The 18,570-nt window shown below is 37.5% G+C and overlaps 1 protein-coding gene across 1 annotated transcript; it reads right to left on the bottom strand.

The window, feature by feature from the left end:
* Positions 1-818: 818 nt before the first annotated feature.
* Positions 819-17,450, bottom strand: CHORDC1 (cysteine and histidine rich domain containing 1). The gene is made up of 11 exons (XM_039718356.1): positions 17,073-17,450; positions 13,522-13,571; positions 11,499-11,555; positions 10,820-10,980; positions 10,141-10,241; positions 9,174-9,232; positions 8,087-8,157; positions 7,706-7,811; positions 6,510-6,629; positions 5,818-5,880; positions 819-5,300 (listed from the first exon to the last, which is right to left on the bottom strand). The coding sequence occupies exons 1-11, from the start codon at positions 17,134-17,136 to the stop codon at positions 5,157-5,159; spliced, it is 996 nt and encodes a 331-aa protein (XP_039574290.1). The 5' UTR covers positions 17,137-17,450; the 3' UTR covers positions 819-5,156.
* Positions 17,451-18,570: the final 1,120 nt, after the last annotated feature.

Raw genomic sequence — 18,570 nt, 5'->3', positions numbered from 1 at the left:
ACAAGCCTGATTTTCAATTAAGGAGGAACAAATTAGGTTAAGCACATTAGGCTAGAAGTATATTAGGTTAGTTTTTTCCCAAGCATGGAATTCAGCAATAATACTGCAGTATCAATATTTATCATAGGTTTAAATCACATTTCAGAGAACAAGGTTTCTGGACTAAAAATATTTCATAGATCATTGTAAGTTAAAAGATCTGCCTCTAGGTAGCTTTAAATGAATTTTGTTGCAACGCAGCTTTAAAATTTAACAAGGAACTAATTCTTTAAATACTTCTTTCTAGTAGGTAACAACAATATTTTATTCAAAAGCATGCTTCATTTTTTGCTTAACACTCAGCCTGTGGATTAGTTTGTAATGTCTGTGACAATACCTTGGTTACCCTCTGGTCAAAACATCTACACAAACTTTGGGAAAAGCGCAAGTATTTATTACCATGGAAGATATCAGTCTTCTAGAGGTGAACCCTTTTCTACACTGACTGAATGCCAGAGGTTTTGGAAAGTTATCTTCTTTTTCCAAGAAACCAGGAAAAAAAATCAAAGCAACAGTACCTTCAGCAACTTTAGAAACAGCCACTGAATCTGGAATTATTCCACTTCTATTAAGTTTGTGACAGCTCAAAAGTGTAGTTTTAGAAAGCAACAAGCAAAGAAAGGAGCTACAGGTGGAAAAAACCCCTTGGTAATGCAGTTTCCTTCCCATATAGAACTATATGTGGAAAATGTCCACTTATATTTAACTTCGACAACCGTGCTACAAACTAACAGGGAAGTTCACAACCATAAAAAAAGGAGTCAAACACAAACCCCAAATGCAACCAGCATGTAATAAGAATTTTATTGGATACATTAAGAAAAAAACTAGAGCATGAAGACATGAGATTAATTTCTGCGGCTAAGTTTTGTGAATGTGCAGAATTAAACAGCCATGCGAAAAGTCATCTCCTCTTCAACTGTAATGCAAGACTCTTATAATGGCAAAATTCTTACCACCCTTAAACAGTGTTCCAGACACATAACTCATTACTCTAAAAAGGATCTCCTTCCTGAACAGAAATAAAAAAAATTTAGTAGCAAATTGGGAAAGACCAATCATTAACAGATACAGTATTTAATTGATACTCATGCCATGTTTAAAGAATGCAAGCCAAAAATGCATCATTATGTAGAATAGGTATATTTTTTTTCCAAGGCAAAATTCCTAGTAAAACTAATTCCTAAACTACTGAAATGGTGACTTGATAATGTACACAGTCCATAATACCATCCAATGAAAGATTTCTTTGTCAAGTTGTATCAGCACCTAAAGTCAAAGTAGCAGATCAGCCCTGTGCTTAGCAGTGTTTTCACATAAATTCCAATTCCTCCAAGAAATGTTGTTACAGATACAAGATAACAGAATTGTTAAGATTGGAAAAACCTCTAAGATCGCCAACTACCAAGGCAGCACCACCACCATGTCCACCATTAACCCATGTCCTTAAGTGCCATATCCATGTTTTTTTAAACACCTCCAGGCATGGTGACTGCACTGCTTCCCTGGGCAGATTGTTCTAATGCCTGACAACCCCTTCCATGAAAATTGTTTTCCCCAACATCCAATTTAAACCTCCCCTGGCACAACTTGAGGCTGCTTCTTCTCATCCTATCACTTTTTACCTGGGATGCAATGTTAGGTACGAAATATGTTAGATAGGAAAAATGGGCTTATACATGAGGGAAAAGATTAAGATTTCTGTAGTAAACTTGTATATCCATGCAATTCTTCATATTATAAAGGGATCGTGGAGGTGAAGTTTTATATGCACCTGTACAGTCAGCTCTGAGTCATGTAACGTGCTTGTCTACATGTGTAACACATAAACCCACACTGAAACACACTACAGCTCTTAAACACTTATTTATAAAAATATAGTTAGACTGTATCAACTTAATTTGATAAATATAGCACAAGATCTGAGTGCATGGAAAAAGGATGACTTCGACACCGAGTATTCCTGTTCATACTGGTTTGCAATATAGTGTCAATATTAGACAGGCGAATGCCTGTGATCAAATATCACTTGGCATACTTGACAAATCTTGCTTTTGGCAAAGTATCCATCATGATTGGTTTAGTACACCACAGTTGGCCTTACCTTCTCTCCACACTTACTAATAAAAGTTATAGCCAAGCCAACATTCCATCAAAATGTCTGCTATCACTATGCATGTCAAGATGTCATTGCATGAAACACCAGGAACAACCTGGTGTGTTGAAGCCTGTTGTAAGCAACTGCTCAAAACACACAAATTCATTGAGTGACACAGCTCTTGCAGCTTCAGGACAGATGCAGACATATGGTTATAAAACACTGCTAAGAATTGCTGCAGTTAAACAGTTTATGGCAGTCAAGGCCATCTGAAGGTTTATACTTTTATTCTGAAAAGCATCCCAGACCACAGAAACTCTGCTGTTATTGTACAGGCTATACCTTCTTGCCTGACCAAAGCTGGTGGGGTTTTCATGGATTCTTTAATTTGTTTGCTTGCTTTTTTAAACACGTAAGCTTTAAAAGTGGCTGTATTGCACCTGATTGGGGAGTCATTATAGAACACCTGACGTATCTTTAGCTTTGTGCTGAAAGTATGAACAACAGGAGAAGAGGGGGAGGAATGAAAAAAAGGCAAAACTGGGGACTGTGTTTACAGGAGCTTTCTCCCACTTATGGCCAGGGTAACTAAGCTATCAGCAGAACACAGCTTGAAAGAGTGATAACAAGTAGTTAGAGGATCCCAAAGCCTGCAGCATTCACGTGAGACAGCCCATTCATCCATATTTCCCTCCATTTAGGTTTTTAGTGCACTAAGACAGAATATGACTTACTTAAAAACAGATATTGTTTTCCCAAGGAATTCCATTTTCCATGTCATTCTTTAAAACAGGTTTTACATTACATAAACCTAATGCACATGAGGATGCAAATTAAGAGAAAATATGTTTTCCATGTTTAACATATTTAGGATATTTATATATCCATATGGATAGACATATTTGAACTTGCTTGTTAAACAAGAACTTTATCCTGGCATTTAAGCTTTACTAATTTTGCTGTCCAAGTTCAGAGTTCTGCACCCACAAACACAGATGGCATGTTAGTAGCTACAGCTACCTAGAATTTTTCATCCACTGATGTTCTGTGTCACACTAGTAAGTACTCCACTTGTTGGTTCAGAACACATCAAGGAACATCTGTTCAATTTTCACAGGGCCACCTGGCAGGCACGTAATTTATAAGCTTGTACCCTTATCACTTTGCAGTACCTGACATTTTCAGATTAAAAAAAAGAGGAAAAAAAAGGCATTATTAGAAGTTAACACAATCTATACAGCAGAACTTAGAACTGAACTTTTTTAAAAGGCCCAAGGGAGCATTCAAGCATGCTCAAACTAAGTAATTGAGGACAACGGATCATGAAATGAGGGTACAGAAGCACCAAAACAATTTTACATATGTGGACATATATATATACATATATATATATATATATTTGTATCACCAGTGTTACCTTCTTGGTGTTCAGGGATAGTTTCTTTGGTAACGTATTTCCTACTACTGTAAGCATGAAGTAGGACTTCAAGTACTGTTAGAGACAAATCTGAGTCAAATCATACCTACTGGAAAGCAACAAGATTCTTAGAAACCTGTATTTCACTTCAGAATGCCTTTACTACACCCTTGTTTCTCCTGATACTATTCCAGGTCTGCCAAGGCTGGCAGATGAGCATCCATGCATTTTAACAGTCCACAAGACCTCCTGTTTACATATACAGGATTAGGCACAATAAATAATGGTGCATTTTTTATTACTTTAATAGGAAAACATTTTTATTTCGGCTGCAAGCCAAAATTAAGAAACTATTCCAATCAGAAATAAAAAGTAACGTTACTGTGTGTTGCTCCCTGGATAAAAAAAAAAAAATAAAAAATTTACAGCTATCCTGTTTTCAGCCACACACCTTTACTGATGAACTGAAAACAAAACTAAGGCCTTGGATTTCTAATTAGAGTCTGCTCAAAAGATACAGTATTCTTTTAAAGTATTTTGATTCAAAGGTACAATTACAGTGTGAGACAGATTTTAAAGCATGTTGTTTCTCCTAAGATTTGTCCTGTATGTAACTGCAGTTTTTAAGATGACCTCAGAGTCAAGAGATACACACAACTATGTGGAAATTGTTTTACCAAGACACCTAAAGTGTGTCCTGGCTTCTCCTACTACACATATCCATCTACTTTGAGAGGAGTCTTGAGATTTTCAATGTTGCAAAATAGGACAGACTATACATTCTAAAGGCTGCCAAATATATACAGCACTTTGGTAATTTTACATAGTTTGCTGTTTGCATACTTTTCACAGCTGAAATGCTAAGTTATACAGCCATTTCACTGTCCATTTGCTTTTATATTTAACTACTCAAATAGCAAATGTAAGAGTAAAAAAAAAAATCCCTTCTTGCCACCTTTTTAAAAATTTTAACCTGATCTGCTTTGATACATGAAAGACAGCAGGAGTCAGCAAGTACTGAAATCCTTGGAATAATACCGTTCATTTAATTCCTCCAAAAGCCAACAGGTATTGAAAGAAACCTCCGTTTCAGAACATGAAAGTCTATAAGCACACAACTTCCTATTTGTTTATGTAACCTTTTACTCTAGATGTAGAAATACATGCTAATGAATGTCAGATTTTTGTATCTGCATTACTGTACGCTTCATAACTGTGTTGAATTTAACACGGGCTACCAAATGCATCCAGTCTAAAGAGACCAGCTGAAAAACAAAGACACCCACTGTGAACAGAGAGCACATCTACTGGGACAGTCAGTGCATGGTAGGGAAGGTTGCAAGAGAAGGGCAATAGCTATTTTACTCTAAATTCCCATGGAGACATTGCATCTAGCATAAACATATCCATGGGAGCAGGAGCAGAAATAACTGCTACCCTTTCAAGATTACACCCCCATTTGCTGTGCGTCAAATTTCTTTCTAGAAGGGAACAGATGAACTAGGATTAAAAAAAAAAAAAGAAATCTATATAAAAGTTAAATATTTGATTACAGTAGCAAGTCACCACTTCATCATGGGAATAACTTGTCTCTTGGAATTGTTATTGATCCGAACTCTCCTGTTTTGCTTGTGTGTTGGATGCTGGTAACTCCAGACTTGCCCATAGCAGGGGCTCTGCTTTTCTCATAGTGAGCTCAATCTTTGTAGCGGTCATGTTCACGTAACTCCTCTTCACATCGATCACCTAGAATAGTAAAGGTATTTCACACTTTAATTTAACAGACTAACAGACACTGCAGGTTTAAGTTAGGGAGTACCTCATCACTAAATTTCAGTAAATGTTTAGGTAGATGAAGATCCCCCTAGTACCTTGAAAAATCAAGACTGTTTCCCATTCCCAAGCTATGGGAAGTTTATGGCATGAACATATGCCTATGTATATCTAATATACACTGGCTAAAATACATAACCAAGGATTTTCTGCAAGACTACTACCATGGTGTTGGGATCAGAAAGGACTTTGGAAGGCCCCCTTCTGTACAAAGTAGTGCCCATTATGATGTCACACTGGATCTCCTGGGTCATTTTACTCATCTTTAAATGTAATTACTCAATGACACGTGACAGAAATTCTTTTAAAAAACAGTAATGAGGAAAACCAAACCATTTTGAAAGAGAAGAAGCTAATGGCTTATGCTTCAGTTTCCTTCTGGGGTTTTCTGTTTGTTTCTTTTTAATAGAAAAAATATTTTTATACTTACTCCCCATAACTTCACACTACGATGAAACTCCTTTTCTCCTTCAAATACAATATGGATATTTACCTTAACAGGAAAAATAACAAAAAAAAAAGGGAGAAAAGTTTATCATGTTAACAAAACATCTCACAACTCAAGCATGTTTAAACAGAATATACCATTTTAGGACTTGGATCCTACAATGACCAAAGTGATAAAATTGTCCCTCAGAAATAGAGATGAGTATCAATTTTAATAGATTCTGATACAGTTGCAATCAACAGTGACCACTGCTACCTTACAATTTTAATAAAGAAATCGGAGAGTCATTTCAACATCTGTTTAATATTAGTAGCTGTGAAACAGCATACAATGAAGAATGGTATCAAATTACATTAAATCAAATACAACCAAATGATGACTCTATAATTATTTACAGATATGGCAATTGAAACCCATCATGCTTGGGTTTTAATTATGGAAGTCAAATGAAAGATTTTTTTTGCATACCTTATTGCAGCTTTAAAAAAAGCCCACACGTTAAAGTGCAGTTCTCCCCAAACAGAAGGGAGAAAAAAGCTATACATACTTGAACAAACACAAATGCCAAGTAAAAGCAGTTACTCAAAAAACAGTCTTATGCTATCTCTGCCTTATAAATAAAGCTGAGCAGATTTTCCTAGGTTCCAGTTAATGATCTCAAGGCAGAGGCTCACCATTGTGCTATTAGCTTCTACATAGCTCAGATCAGGGACAGAGTTTTTAGCATATACAGAAACAGTAACTTCTCCTCCAGTCTGGTGCCAATCATGCCTGCATGGAACTACTTTTGTACCCTATAAAAGGAAAAAAAAAAGACTTAGAATTACATTTGAATATTTTTTACAAGATGAACAGCATAAACACCCAGAAGCTTTTTTAATAGCCAATTAGCATAGCTAATAAAGGACTCTGTTTCATCTTCACAGGAGACTGCAAGACTCCACTTGCAATTCTTCTTACTAAGTATTTCAGTATCTCCCTCTCAGACAAACTACAACAAAAAAATGTTACTTGGTGGATCAACTTCCTTTCTAAGACTACAGTTAGCCAGCAGGTAATAGAAAGGAACTGAACAAAGAGAAAGAATGCTATGACTCCAAGAATGCTTCATAGTCCTGCAAAAAAATGTATTACTCTCTGTTTGCTGATGCAGAAAAAGTAAGTAAACTGTGAAAAAACCCACAAAACCAAAAACCTAACATAAAAAACCCTTGTTGGATAGAAGTCCATTATCTCAATACACATACAATTAATATGCACATGGTTTCTTTAAATGTGGATAAATTCTTTACTCTTTTTCTACATTCTCCTGCTTTAGACTCATGACTTCAGCTTTTTTTTTAAATCCCTATTTTCTGCACTTGCAAATTATTCTTGAACAAAAATATAAATATTCAAAACAAGCAGCAATTGTAAGATTTAAAGGAAGTAAAGGATTTGTGAAGTAATTGTTCTGGAGTGAGGTAATGAAGCTACACTTTTTATAATATATCTTTATTTTCTTCTGTTAAACATTTCTGATGTTTACAGTGTCAAACTCTTTTTGCCTCAGCAACAGATGACACACTCATAACAAGAACTTTTTTGTTCACCTGTATCCATCGTGTGACCAAATAATGTTTTTCAAGTGTTTTTGGTCCATTACCATATTCTATAATCTTAAAGAATCAAGTATACCTGTAGCATAGACAACTTCACACTCCATTTCTCAGTTTTCCTGCTGTGCACATTATGTATCCTCCACAATATGTCAGAGGTAGTAATCTGTAACAACTCAACTACAGTAATAACTCCATCAAGCTACAAACTGCATTTCACTATTCAAAATTCAGAATGGACAATTACAGAATGCAATCTTAATGCTACTTACTGCATCCTTTTTAGTCCATAAGTGTGTTCCTCTTGTGCAGCCTTCTTGAGCTAAAAATGTATTGAAGTCAGAAGTTTTTCTTTTACAACAGCTCCAATACTTCATCCTTGAAAGTTTGCAAAATAATTAACAAACAATATTTAGGACATTATTTACTGTGAACATTTAAGATCTTTCCTTTATGCCATATTACTGTTACTTCCATATACCCCCTTCACGCACTGCAATTTTTGACAGAAGAGGGAACAGACAATAAATCAAGGCAACATCTACAAAGAAAGCAGGAACACACAACAGACTAGTTAAAAAAACCTGGAATTAACTGAATACTAACCCTTCACAGAACACAGGTACAAAAATGGAAGTTAGCTGAATACTAACCCTTCATGGAATATAGGTACACCAGAATGGTATATACATACTTCCTCTGTGCTGTGTGGTCCTTCGTATGTCTGGTGGGACAAAGCATTTGAAGTGTATTACTGTTACAGGATTTGGAGCAAGGAAAAAAAAACCAAACAATAACATGACAAAAACCAGAAATAATGACCAAAGTACGACAAAGCTTTTGGGTAAATACTCTAGATCTAATGGCTTGTCCTAGCTTTTCAAAGTAACTATTCAACCTTCCTTCACAGAAGGTTCTCTGGCACTGCTAAGAAGCTGTGCTTTGTATTAACTGAATGGCACACATCAATGGTGACACCACCTATGCTCATAAAAGTCACTGCAGATCCTCAGAGATTTCGGTCTTTAAAATACTCTGAGCATTCAGAGAAAACAAGAACGTAACTTGTAAATAAATTAAATTTGTCATTCATAAAACACATGGATTCTCTAGAGAAAGTAAAATAAACAATGTGCAACTCAGCCACTGAATAGCAGATCAGTTCTTCCCAACACAAAGACTGCCAAGTTCTCCTCCCACCAGAGCTTCAGTAGATAATGCAAAATCTGCCAGGTAAAATAGCTATTTAAATTTTACTGTCCCATTTTGCACAAAACAAGCCTGTCAGTGTAACTTTCGCTTTAAATGACTAGATAATATAATGACTAATTCTGATGCTAGAAGTGTTAAAACACTGACTTTTTAATTCTTCTTGCAGGAAGCATTAACTGTTAATATCTGTAGATGCTTCTGATCTATACACATTATCAAGAGCAACTCAAGTGCTATTAGTAAGCCACCTCTCACCAATATTATATTTAATATGTTAAGTTGAAACACCACAGTATCATGGATTTGACAAGCTTACTAATTAGAAGTTCATGACAGGTTTAAGAAAAACATCTTTGATTTTCTGCAAAAAACTCACATTTGTCCATAATACAGCATGTTATCAATTATGCATTTGTTAAACCAAACGGACTTTGTGCCTTTTCCAAATTAACTTGTAGCACACAAAAAACCAAAACTGCTCACTTAGTAGCTGAGCAGCTGCATTTAGAGTACAACTGAACCACTTACTTTTGAACAGCCTGCATTTTTACATGCCGTCCCAATCTTGATTTCATCGCTATCCTCCTCTGTAAACAGATTATTATAGAAAATAGCAAATGAATTGTATAATCGACTGAACACTTTGCTTTTATTAAGGACTAAAATGAGCCGAGGAGGAAATTAGAAAAACCTTCCTCTTTAAACTTCTATTTTCTGCCTGACAGTGAAATCTGCCAGAGAGGTACAGAGAAACATTCCAAAAGCTGTATTACCTATGCATGAAATTCTAGGCTCTATATCTTTACACATTTTAAGTGGGGTAAATAAAAAAAGATGAAGAGGATCATTACAAACACAGGGGAAACGAACAATCATTCATTTTGTTCAGTTTTGTAAAATTAAGAATGTAAAAGGCTTCAACTGCTGTCTATAAATACACACAAGGAAATAATTTGGATACCATGGTGAAAGAAGAGCTAAATTAGCTTGGCACAAGAACAAAAGAGCATAAAATAGCCACAAGCGTAGGTTGAAATTATAAAGTTACTTGAGGAGCAGTGTAGTTCTGGAACCAAATTCCAAATAAAATGTGGGAAGAAGAAAGAGGAAAAACAGACAACGGAGAACCAACCGGTCTTCCAAGGAATTTCACCAATTTATGAAGGCAACCATAGGGAGTAAAGCTCATTTCTTGGTAACTCTGTCAGTCACATATTCAGAAATGGATGTTCCCATTACATCCATTCTAACCATGAAATCTTAGAAAAGACACTGTTCGAATAATGACAATGAACTGTTCCCGACAACCAAGTCTCCATGTTACCCACATCTGAACTTCAATCATCATTCCCTGGACTGGAAGGTATTTCCCAGATTATTAAGAAAAAGAACACAATTACAGGAAACTATCACTTCAGAAATGACAAGATCAGCATTTCATTTATTTGTGTGACATTTAGCATCACACACCTACTTAATCCCCCTGTCTCCTTACCTTTTCTGCCTTCATTTTCTGACGACAGTTTCAGTTTATCGAGAGCTTGTTTCAAGGAAGCTGACACTTTCAGCTGCAAATTTGTCATTGGCTCATCTGGGCTAAAAAAAATCCATGTATTAGTGTCAACTTACTTCATGAGAAAGAATTCAGAGAAGACAAAGTAGTAACTTTTAATCTTCCTACAAGGCTCTTCCTTTCAAACCTCCCTTCAACAAACAAATTACATTTGTAAATACCAATTTATACTGTTTATGAAAAAACAGACTAGAATCTTAGAAGGCAGTCGCACCTTTCAACTGTAAATCCTAAATATTCTACAGGATAAAAATAAATCAGAGATACTAAGGAATCCAAATACAAGCACCCCAAAATTATTTTTATTACTGTTTAAAACACTTAACACACTTTCTAGCGGCATTTTAAAGCTATGACATTACAGACTTCAATTTTTGCTTCTTGCGCTGAAAGATCAAATACTTTTTTGTCATAACCAGAATTCTTTTCTCATATTTTGAAGCTTAAGATAACAGCATCACTTCTACCAAAACCAAGGTCTTCTAAGGTTAATTTCAGAATTTCTACACTTCATGAAATGTACAACACTGAATAACTAAGCAAGCTTTAACTTGGCCAACTGACTACAAATTTGGAAAACCTTGATTTTCATATACTGTACCTTGGTCTCTTAATTGTTTCCAATGGTTTTGGTGCTTGAATTATGTGTTCTTGAAATTTGGGTTTCAGTTCAGCTAGCTCCTTTCGTTCAGAGGTAGTTTTGACTTCTGGTTTAACAGGCTCAGGAGGTTTCTCGCTGTTATGGAAACCCTTTGTACAGCCCTATTGTGGAAAGCATAAGTTTTTATTTATTACATAATTACATATTACATAATTACATATTACATTTACATAAATGCAGTGTAGTTCATCTGCATCAAGAACTAAGAAAAACTGCAACAAGTCTTCTTGACTCATTTCTTCAGCTCCATCTTTTCCTTTAGCCCACTTTTAACACTGGCGGCAAAAAAAATCCTACCACTAAAGTGGAAAATATTCTCAGTTTGGACTTGAGTTAAAAGAAAAATGCATACTTTCTGTAGTCAAACAACGCAGCAATAAATGTTGACAATCCTTCTTTATTAGCAAGCAGTTCTATCAAAACCTATTTTGATAATTTCAACAAAGCTTGAAAATGAGTCGTGACTTCAGCATTATATGAAAAAATAATAGAGGACATAAGAATTTAGACAGTTTTAACAGAAGTAGCCTAATTTAAAACATGTAAGCACATGCACCATTTAATACTAATCACTGCCACTTGACAAGTATAGAAATTGTTAATAATCATGAGTACATACCACAATGCTTAAGAAGTCAGAAAAGTCTGTTGTTCTCCTCTTACAACATGACCAACCCTGCAAACATTTTGGAAGAGAAACAACATAGGCATGACTATTGAACTTGATAACAGCTTAAAAAAACCAAAATATTTATTATATTTCTTTAAAAGATGGCATATAAAGACCAGCAATTGTTTTCTTCCCTGCTGTGGACAATATAATCATCTACAATTTTAAAAGCCAGAGAAGTCTTCTAGTTTGCTGATGCTGCCTTAATCAGAAAGTTCAGGAAATATGAGGCAATACTTCCATGACAAGTTAGGTCAACTCTGTACAACAGAAAACAGAATTGTTACTTCATCTCATTAAGTCACATGTAAGCAAAACAAACATATACTACCCGTGAGACCAGGCTCACCTGTGGCTCAATGCGCAGGCCCTCTTCCAAAAATGATAGGGATTTTTTTTTTCTTTTCTTGAGCTCCACTCAAATCTTTCAATTACTTATACTGCACCAACAGAGTTGGATATGTGCATTACACAGCTATCCAACTACATCAATCAAGAGCACTTTTTATTATATAAACTAGAAATTCAATTTTAGAGCAAATTGCCTTGCCACTGTGAATAATATATCTTAGAACTCAAAGAACTTCAGAGGCAACAGTTTGACTAATGCACCACCGCCTTGAAAGCTTAAGTGGTACAACACAATAGGTTTTAGGTAGGTGGTTCTAAAATACCCTCAAAATATAAACTATTTTCACAGTTGAGGAGACAAAAGGTTCATCCTGCCCACCTAGATTATCTAGAATTCATAGCATGAAGAAAACTGCTCATTTGCAATTATGATAAATTTTTAATTAGGTCAAGAGGCAGGAGAAGGAGAAAAGTGGTACTTGTTTATAAACAGTGAATATGTGAGAAAGAGGGTGTAAACTAAGCTTTGGAGCTAACTGTATAATTACTCTCTTCATAATTATGTAGAAGATTTTTGTACTGTTCTCTGAATACAGCTATAATTTTGTACAATTGTCTAAATAACTGTACAGTATTTGATCTAAGAGTATTTGTCCCAGTTTGCCAGTGGCACACAATGGCTGATTCCAGAGTCAGGTACTGCAATAAAAGCAACAGCTGACAGCAGACACACTGCCCAGCACAAATGCAGAAGCTTTCACAAGGCCAAAAGACACCACATTGCTGGATAAGATGCACTTCCAGTAGAAGTACCAAAAAAAAAAACCCACTCCCCTCAAAGCTCAGCTAAACAGCAGTTTAGTGTTCTAAGGAAAGCCACTTAGGCTACATCATTATTAATAAAGTGCCAGGCTCCATTTTTGGACACCAGATTTTTGACTACACACAATTAAATTATTAGAATGATTTCCAGTACTGTTTCAGCAGTTGTGTCTGAAATGATCCCTTGTAAGCACTTTGTATGCATCCAGTAGATTCTGAAGAGGGAAAACAGTTTAGCACAAAACCAAGCATGGGCTGTGCAGTCTAAGCACTGGAGACCCAGCACAGGTGTCTTTAATTCTTCACTGAAGATGAAGCCCAAGAATTCTGGACAGCTGCATAAGAGGCATGGGTGACCAGTCCCAATATAATCAACATCCTCATTTGGCTGATTGAATGAATGTGACTGTTTTTTACAGCACACAAATGTCACATACACATTAGTGCCCTGGCCACATTACACCACAAGCAGCTGCTCTGAATTCCAAGCAGGTTAATTAATTTAAAGAGTATGAAACCTCTCAATGGCTCCACAGTCCTATTTAGAGGACCTAATTAAATTGCTGAGAGACCTAAAGTCAGTTAATCAACAGGAAACAAGTCATCTAGACTTGCATGGCATTTACACCATATGAGTGGAGTTTTTAATTTCTTTTTCAGGAATTAGTAACTGTGCTTTTCTAATTTCATGGGGTTGCTCATTATAGGCTGAACATCAGTTTCTCAACACGGAAAGATCTGGAATTAAAAAGATGAAAAACCAAATAGATAATACTTAAAAGGACAGTTGCATACTTACTTTGAGAGCATCATGAAAAACGGGCACACCTGGATGGTATGTGCATGAACCTAGAAGACAATGATTATTATTAATATTGAGGCATACCAAGAATCTTTATTCATATGATTACAAACCCAGCAAAAATGCCACATCTACAATTCATGTATGCCATGAGCTGCCCCACTTACCCGAGTGCACATCATTACTCAGAAAAATCCAGATTCCTCCAAAAAAGCTATCTGAATGCATATATTAAACATAAATAATGAGGTCTTCCTTCTTCTTAAATATTACACAATACAAACTAGAAAGCAGGTATCTATGACAAGCTACTACTTCCACGTGGAGCAAGGAAACTCTCTATGGATCATCCCTGGCCTCCATCAGTAATCAGGCATTACTGGTAAATTTGCAGAAGTAAGAAGGTGACCCTCTGGCTACCTGACAGACAGAAAACACTGATTTACTGCTTCAAATATATCTATTTGTACCTGATCAGAGCTTTCTGTCGAGAAGCATTTCTTTAAAAAAGTCACTTGATGCAAATCATGAGTTCATTATTTGAACCATAATTACTTTGGTTTTTTTCAATGTTTGTAGCATCCTAAGCCACCTAAGGATTTGAACCCAAAGGTTAGTCTTCTACACATACACAATTTTGATGTATCAATATTATTTATTACTGATATATTCTGTACAAACACTACACTGAAACACAACCTCCATTAATGAAAGTGTTTGTATTCACAGATGTTTATCAACATTACACAGCTGTTCTCTTTTACTTGTATTCCTTTAACATGTAATAAAACTGCTCTGATTATATAACTTCTCACTGACATTTACTGCATGGACAGTATTTTACTGACTTGACTCTAAGCACTATCTTTTAGCCTCTAAAGCAAAATTAGAAACACTTAAAATTAAAAGTGGCACAAACAGTAATGATGCACATAAGAAGCAAAAGAAAAAAGTGATAAATAACTTAATTAGCAATCTGCCTACAGATATTTAATAGGTAAAAACCCAACCCAAATTCAGTTTTTTAAATCTTTTTATAAATATGTAGATTTTAAAAGAAACCTAATTTTGTATAATTTTGTTTGATTTATATTCAGTGCCTGTGTCTAAAGGACTAACACAGTCTGAAGGCCATCAGTTCCCCACCTTAAGTCAAAACGCACATATTTTAGAACATTAGTCCTTCAGCAAGACTTACAAATATATCCATAAAGCTCTATCAATTCCTTCAGTTTCAGGATGAAAAGATAATTCTGGTAAACCTCACAGGAAAATTAAAAAGGAAAAAGGTGTTTTTTTGCGTAGAGACCAGGACTTACTATTAAATCAAATAAAAATGAAAGTAAAGGTTATTCTTTTCCAAAAGTATGTATGTCATTAGAAGTACCACAAGAGTAAAAATAAACTCTCTTCTGTAGCAAAGATTATTTCTGAGTAAGAAGACTTAAATTAAGATTTTTAATTCTTCACTAGAGAGATGCTGTTAATAACAGCTACTGTTTTACAGACCAGAACCAACTACTACTATCACAAAACCAACTACCTCAGGGGTGGCTACTCTCCAGCTCAAGGCAGACACAGACAAGCGCCTGGTTGTCCATCTGGCCAAGTGCAATCCTTTTTCCTCCCTCCCGGAGCCTGGTCTGCACTAGGTACCAGGTGGAGCCAATGACAGCTGCTGCCTCCGGAGGGCCCTGCGTGCTCCAGGAGAGAGGATGCCAGGACAAGGAGCTCTGCAGTGCCTCAGCAGAGCCAGCAGGGTCTGACCACTGAGCAGTCTGACCAGTGTGCCTGCTAGAAAATAGTAAAACACCAGCCCATCTGTGCTCACACCGAGTCCAACAGAAAATCAGGATACAAGCAGATAAAAGCATATGCTAGTTCTGATTCGTATGAGATCAGACTGCTGCAGCTTTTGGTTGCTATTCTACATTTTCACTGAAAAAAACCCCAAACAAACAAAACAAGTTACCTCTCCACTGCTGTTAATCCCTTTCCTTTACCAGGAAGCGCAAAGTATTTCATTTTCTCCAACCCTCACATAAATTTTGGAGACACATGATTTTTTCAGGTTTTTGTTTGTTTGGAGCTTTTTTGATGTCAATTTCATGGTCAAACTGATCCTACCATGCACACACTACTACCACCTTACTGCTGCATCCTTAAAGCACTTTATTAGTCCTTTGATTAAACGCCAATTCGTAGAAATTTGTAGGGGTCAACCATAGGCAAAACCTGGTTCTCTGTAGCAATCTGTGAATAATTACATTTACCTTCAGAAATGCTTAGTCTAGGACACAGTAATTCCACTACACATTCCAGCCACTTACTGAAACAAATTGCATGCCATGAAATTGTTTTCCCCAACCCAAGCACCACAGAGTTAGCATATGGCCATACCAACCTGACCTAATTTACTACAGCTTGATCACAAACCCTAAAGAAGCGTTATTTTTATAAGTGTTACTTTTGTAAGGAGTATAGATCACAAAATCCTAATAGGATTTCTTTTTTTTTTTAAACAATAAATACCCTTATCTGCTTTGCCTTTTGGGGCAAAGTGGTGTAGGGGTGGTGGTGGAAGAGAACTAGATGTAAGCATTCCACAACTATGCCCACTTCCATTGTTACTAACATTAGCAAATCGTACTCAGTATGTTGTCCCTGTCTATGCAAAAACACATAGCTCAGAAAAATAAACACTCTTTATTGCCACGGTTCTAAACCACTAAAAATGTGCAAGCTAGAACACGTTAGCCTACTTCTAGCCCCGGGGGTCACTAAAAATTAAACAAACACGAAGAGAGCATTCTAGAAATTCAACCAACACAGTCACTTTATAAACCAGGTGAGGGCGAGCCTTCTGAAAACTCAACTCACCCTCCTGCACCTCTGTGGAATTATGAAACCCCAAATAACAGAGCTTTAAATACGCTTCAGCAGCATTCCCAGCAAACACAGAAGCACTCAAGGCACTTGGAAAAGCAGGCACACGTGTGCAGTTGAGACCCATTTAATTACCTGCTGCAAGTCCACACACTTTAACTATATTAAAAAAAAAAACAACAACCAAACAAACAAACCAAAAAACCAAAAAAAAAAACCAGCCAAAACAAAAAACCAAACTAACGAACCAAAAAGTCCACACACTTTAACTATATTAAAAAAAAAAACAACAACCAAACAAACAAACCAAAAAACCCCCAAAAAACCAGCCAAAACCAAAAACCAAACTAACGAACCAACCTAAAAAACAAAAACCCGCTGGTAACTGGGATGAGCGAAACACCTCCAGAGGCCCACAGTAGAGAAGCCTACGCTGGCCTTGAGAACCCTTGGCACACCTGACAGCGCGGCGCAGCGCGGGCCTGCCCCGGCCCCGCACGCGTGTCCCCGGGGCAGCCGCACCCCGCGGGCCGGGTAACAGCCCCGCAGGGCTCACACCGCCCCGCAGGGCTCACACCGCCCCGCCGAGCCCCGAGGCCGCCCCCGCTCCCCGCGCTGGCGGCCAGGGAGGCACCGCGCCCCGGCCCCCCCGCCGCTCTCACCCTCCGTGTTGTTCTCGGGGTCGAAGCGCTGCCCGCAGCCCCGGTTGTAGCAGAGCAGCGACATGGCAGCAGCACCTCCTGCCTCGCCGCCCGGGAGAACGGAGCCTGGTGGAACACGGCGGAAGGAAGGGGGAAGGAAGGAAGGAAGCCGGGCAGCAGCACCGGGGGCGGGGCAGCTCCCGCGGCGGAAAGAGCCGGCCGGAGCCTTCCGGAATCTTCACGAAGCTTCGGGGACCGGCGAGAGCGGGCGGGCGGCCGCGCAGGCGCTGCTGGGGGCGGCTGGGCCCGGTAGCGGTGAATGCCGGGCCGCGGCTGTGGGTGAATGCTCGGCCTCCGGAGGATTTCTAGCGCCGTTTTTTTTTGTTGTGTTTTTGTTTTGTTTTGTTTTGTTTTTTTAAACAATTCCCCCCCCCTTCCTTGCATGCGAGTTTGCTTTGAAATAAATGCTTGTGTGTACATGTTAAATGGCTGTCTCATCTGCACTGTAGCACACATGCCGGCGCCAGAAGCCTACTATGAAAAACACTAATTTGTTCTCTTACTCCCCTGAAAGTTTGCCTGGCTGCTCCTGCTAGCTGGCCAACTTACATATGCTCTATAGTGTGCTTTATAGAGGTTGTATTTAAAATCATAGAGTAGTTTGCAGTGGAAGGGACCTTCAAGATCATCCAGTTCCGACCCCACCACAATAGGGAAGGACACTTCACTAGACCACGGTGCTCCAAGCCCCATCCAACCTGGCCAGGAACACCAGGGATCAGGCATCCACTGTCCCAGTGCCTCACCACCCTCAAAATAAATGTTTTCCTAATACCGAGTCTAAATTTTCAGTTTGAAGCCATTCCTTCTCTTGTCACTATATGCTGTTCTAAATATGTAAGTACAGACATTTACATTACTGTGTACAATTACAAACTGATTCCTCCTAGTCAAACACCTACAGCATGGCTTTTAAAATAGAATTACCCAGGTGTTCGTACAGCCTGTGAGAAATCCTGAAGCACGCAAGCACAGAATAAACAAAAAAGGTGCTTCTTAAAGGGAGTTTGAGGATGCAAAAGGATCATCAGGAGACTGCTTCTGATGTAGCCCTGATCTTTTGCAAACTTGTGAGTTGATGCCTGATGTCTGCTGGCATCTTTTTATGTGTGTGTCACATAAAGATACACATTTGTTTGAACCATTGAATACCAAGTGCTTCCCTCTGATCTGCAGTTCCTCTTGTAGTTTAAAGAAAAAAATAAAATCCCCATTCTCTTGCTATTTACCAGAAATATTTTAATGTATAAATGCCAGTGGTAATACAAGTTTGGAAAGACGGGATACATAAGAGTGCTTCTTTTTCTATATAAAAGCACTTAATTATTTCCTTTTTTTTGTTAGATGCTTATAAAATAAGTAGAAGATGGATAGAAATGTTGCATATAAGTGTATGCGCATCATTACATCATTTATATTATCAGTTTTTCATAAGGTGAAGAACTGGTCTTAAAACATA

The sequence above is a fragment of the Passer montanus genome, unplaced genomic scaffold, assembly GCF_014805655.1.
Source record: "Passer montanus isolate IOZ18808 unplaced genomic scaffold, ASM1480565v1 scaffold4, whole genome shotgun sequence".
Classification (NCBI taxonomy): domain Eukaryota; kingdom Metazoa; phylum Chordata; class Aves; order Passeriformes; family Passeridae; genus Passer; species Passer montanus.
This window is presented reverse-complemented; position numbering and strand designations above follow the sequence as displayed.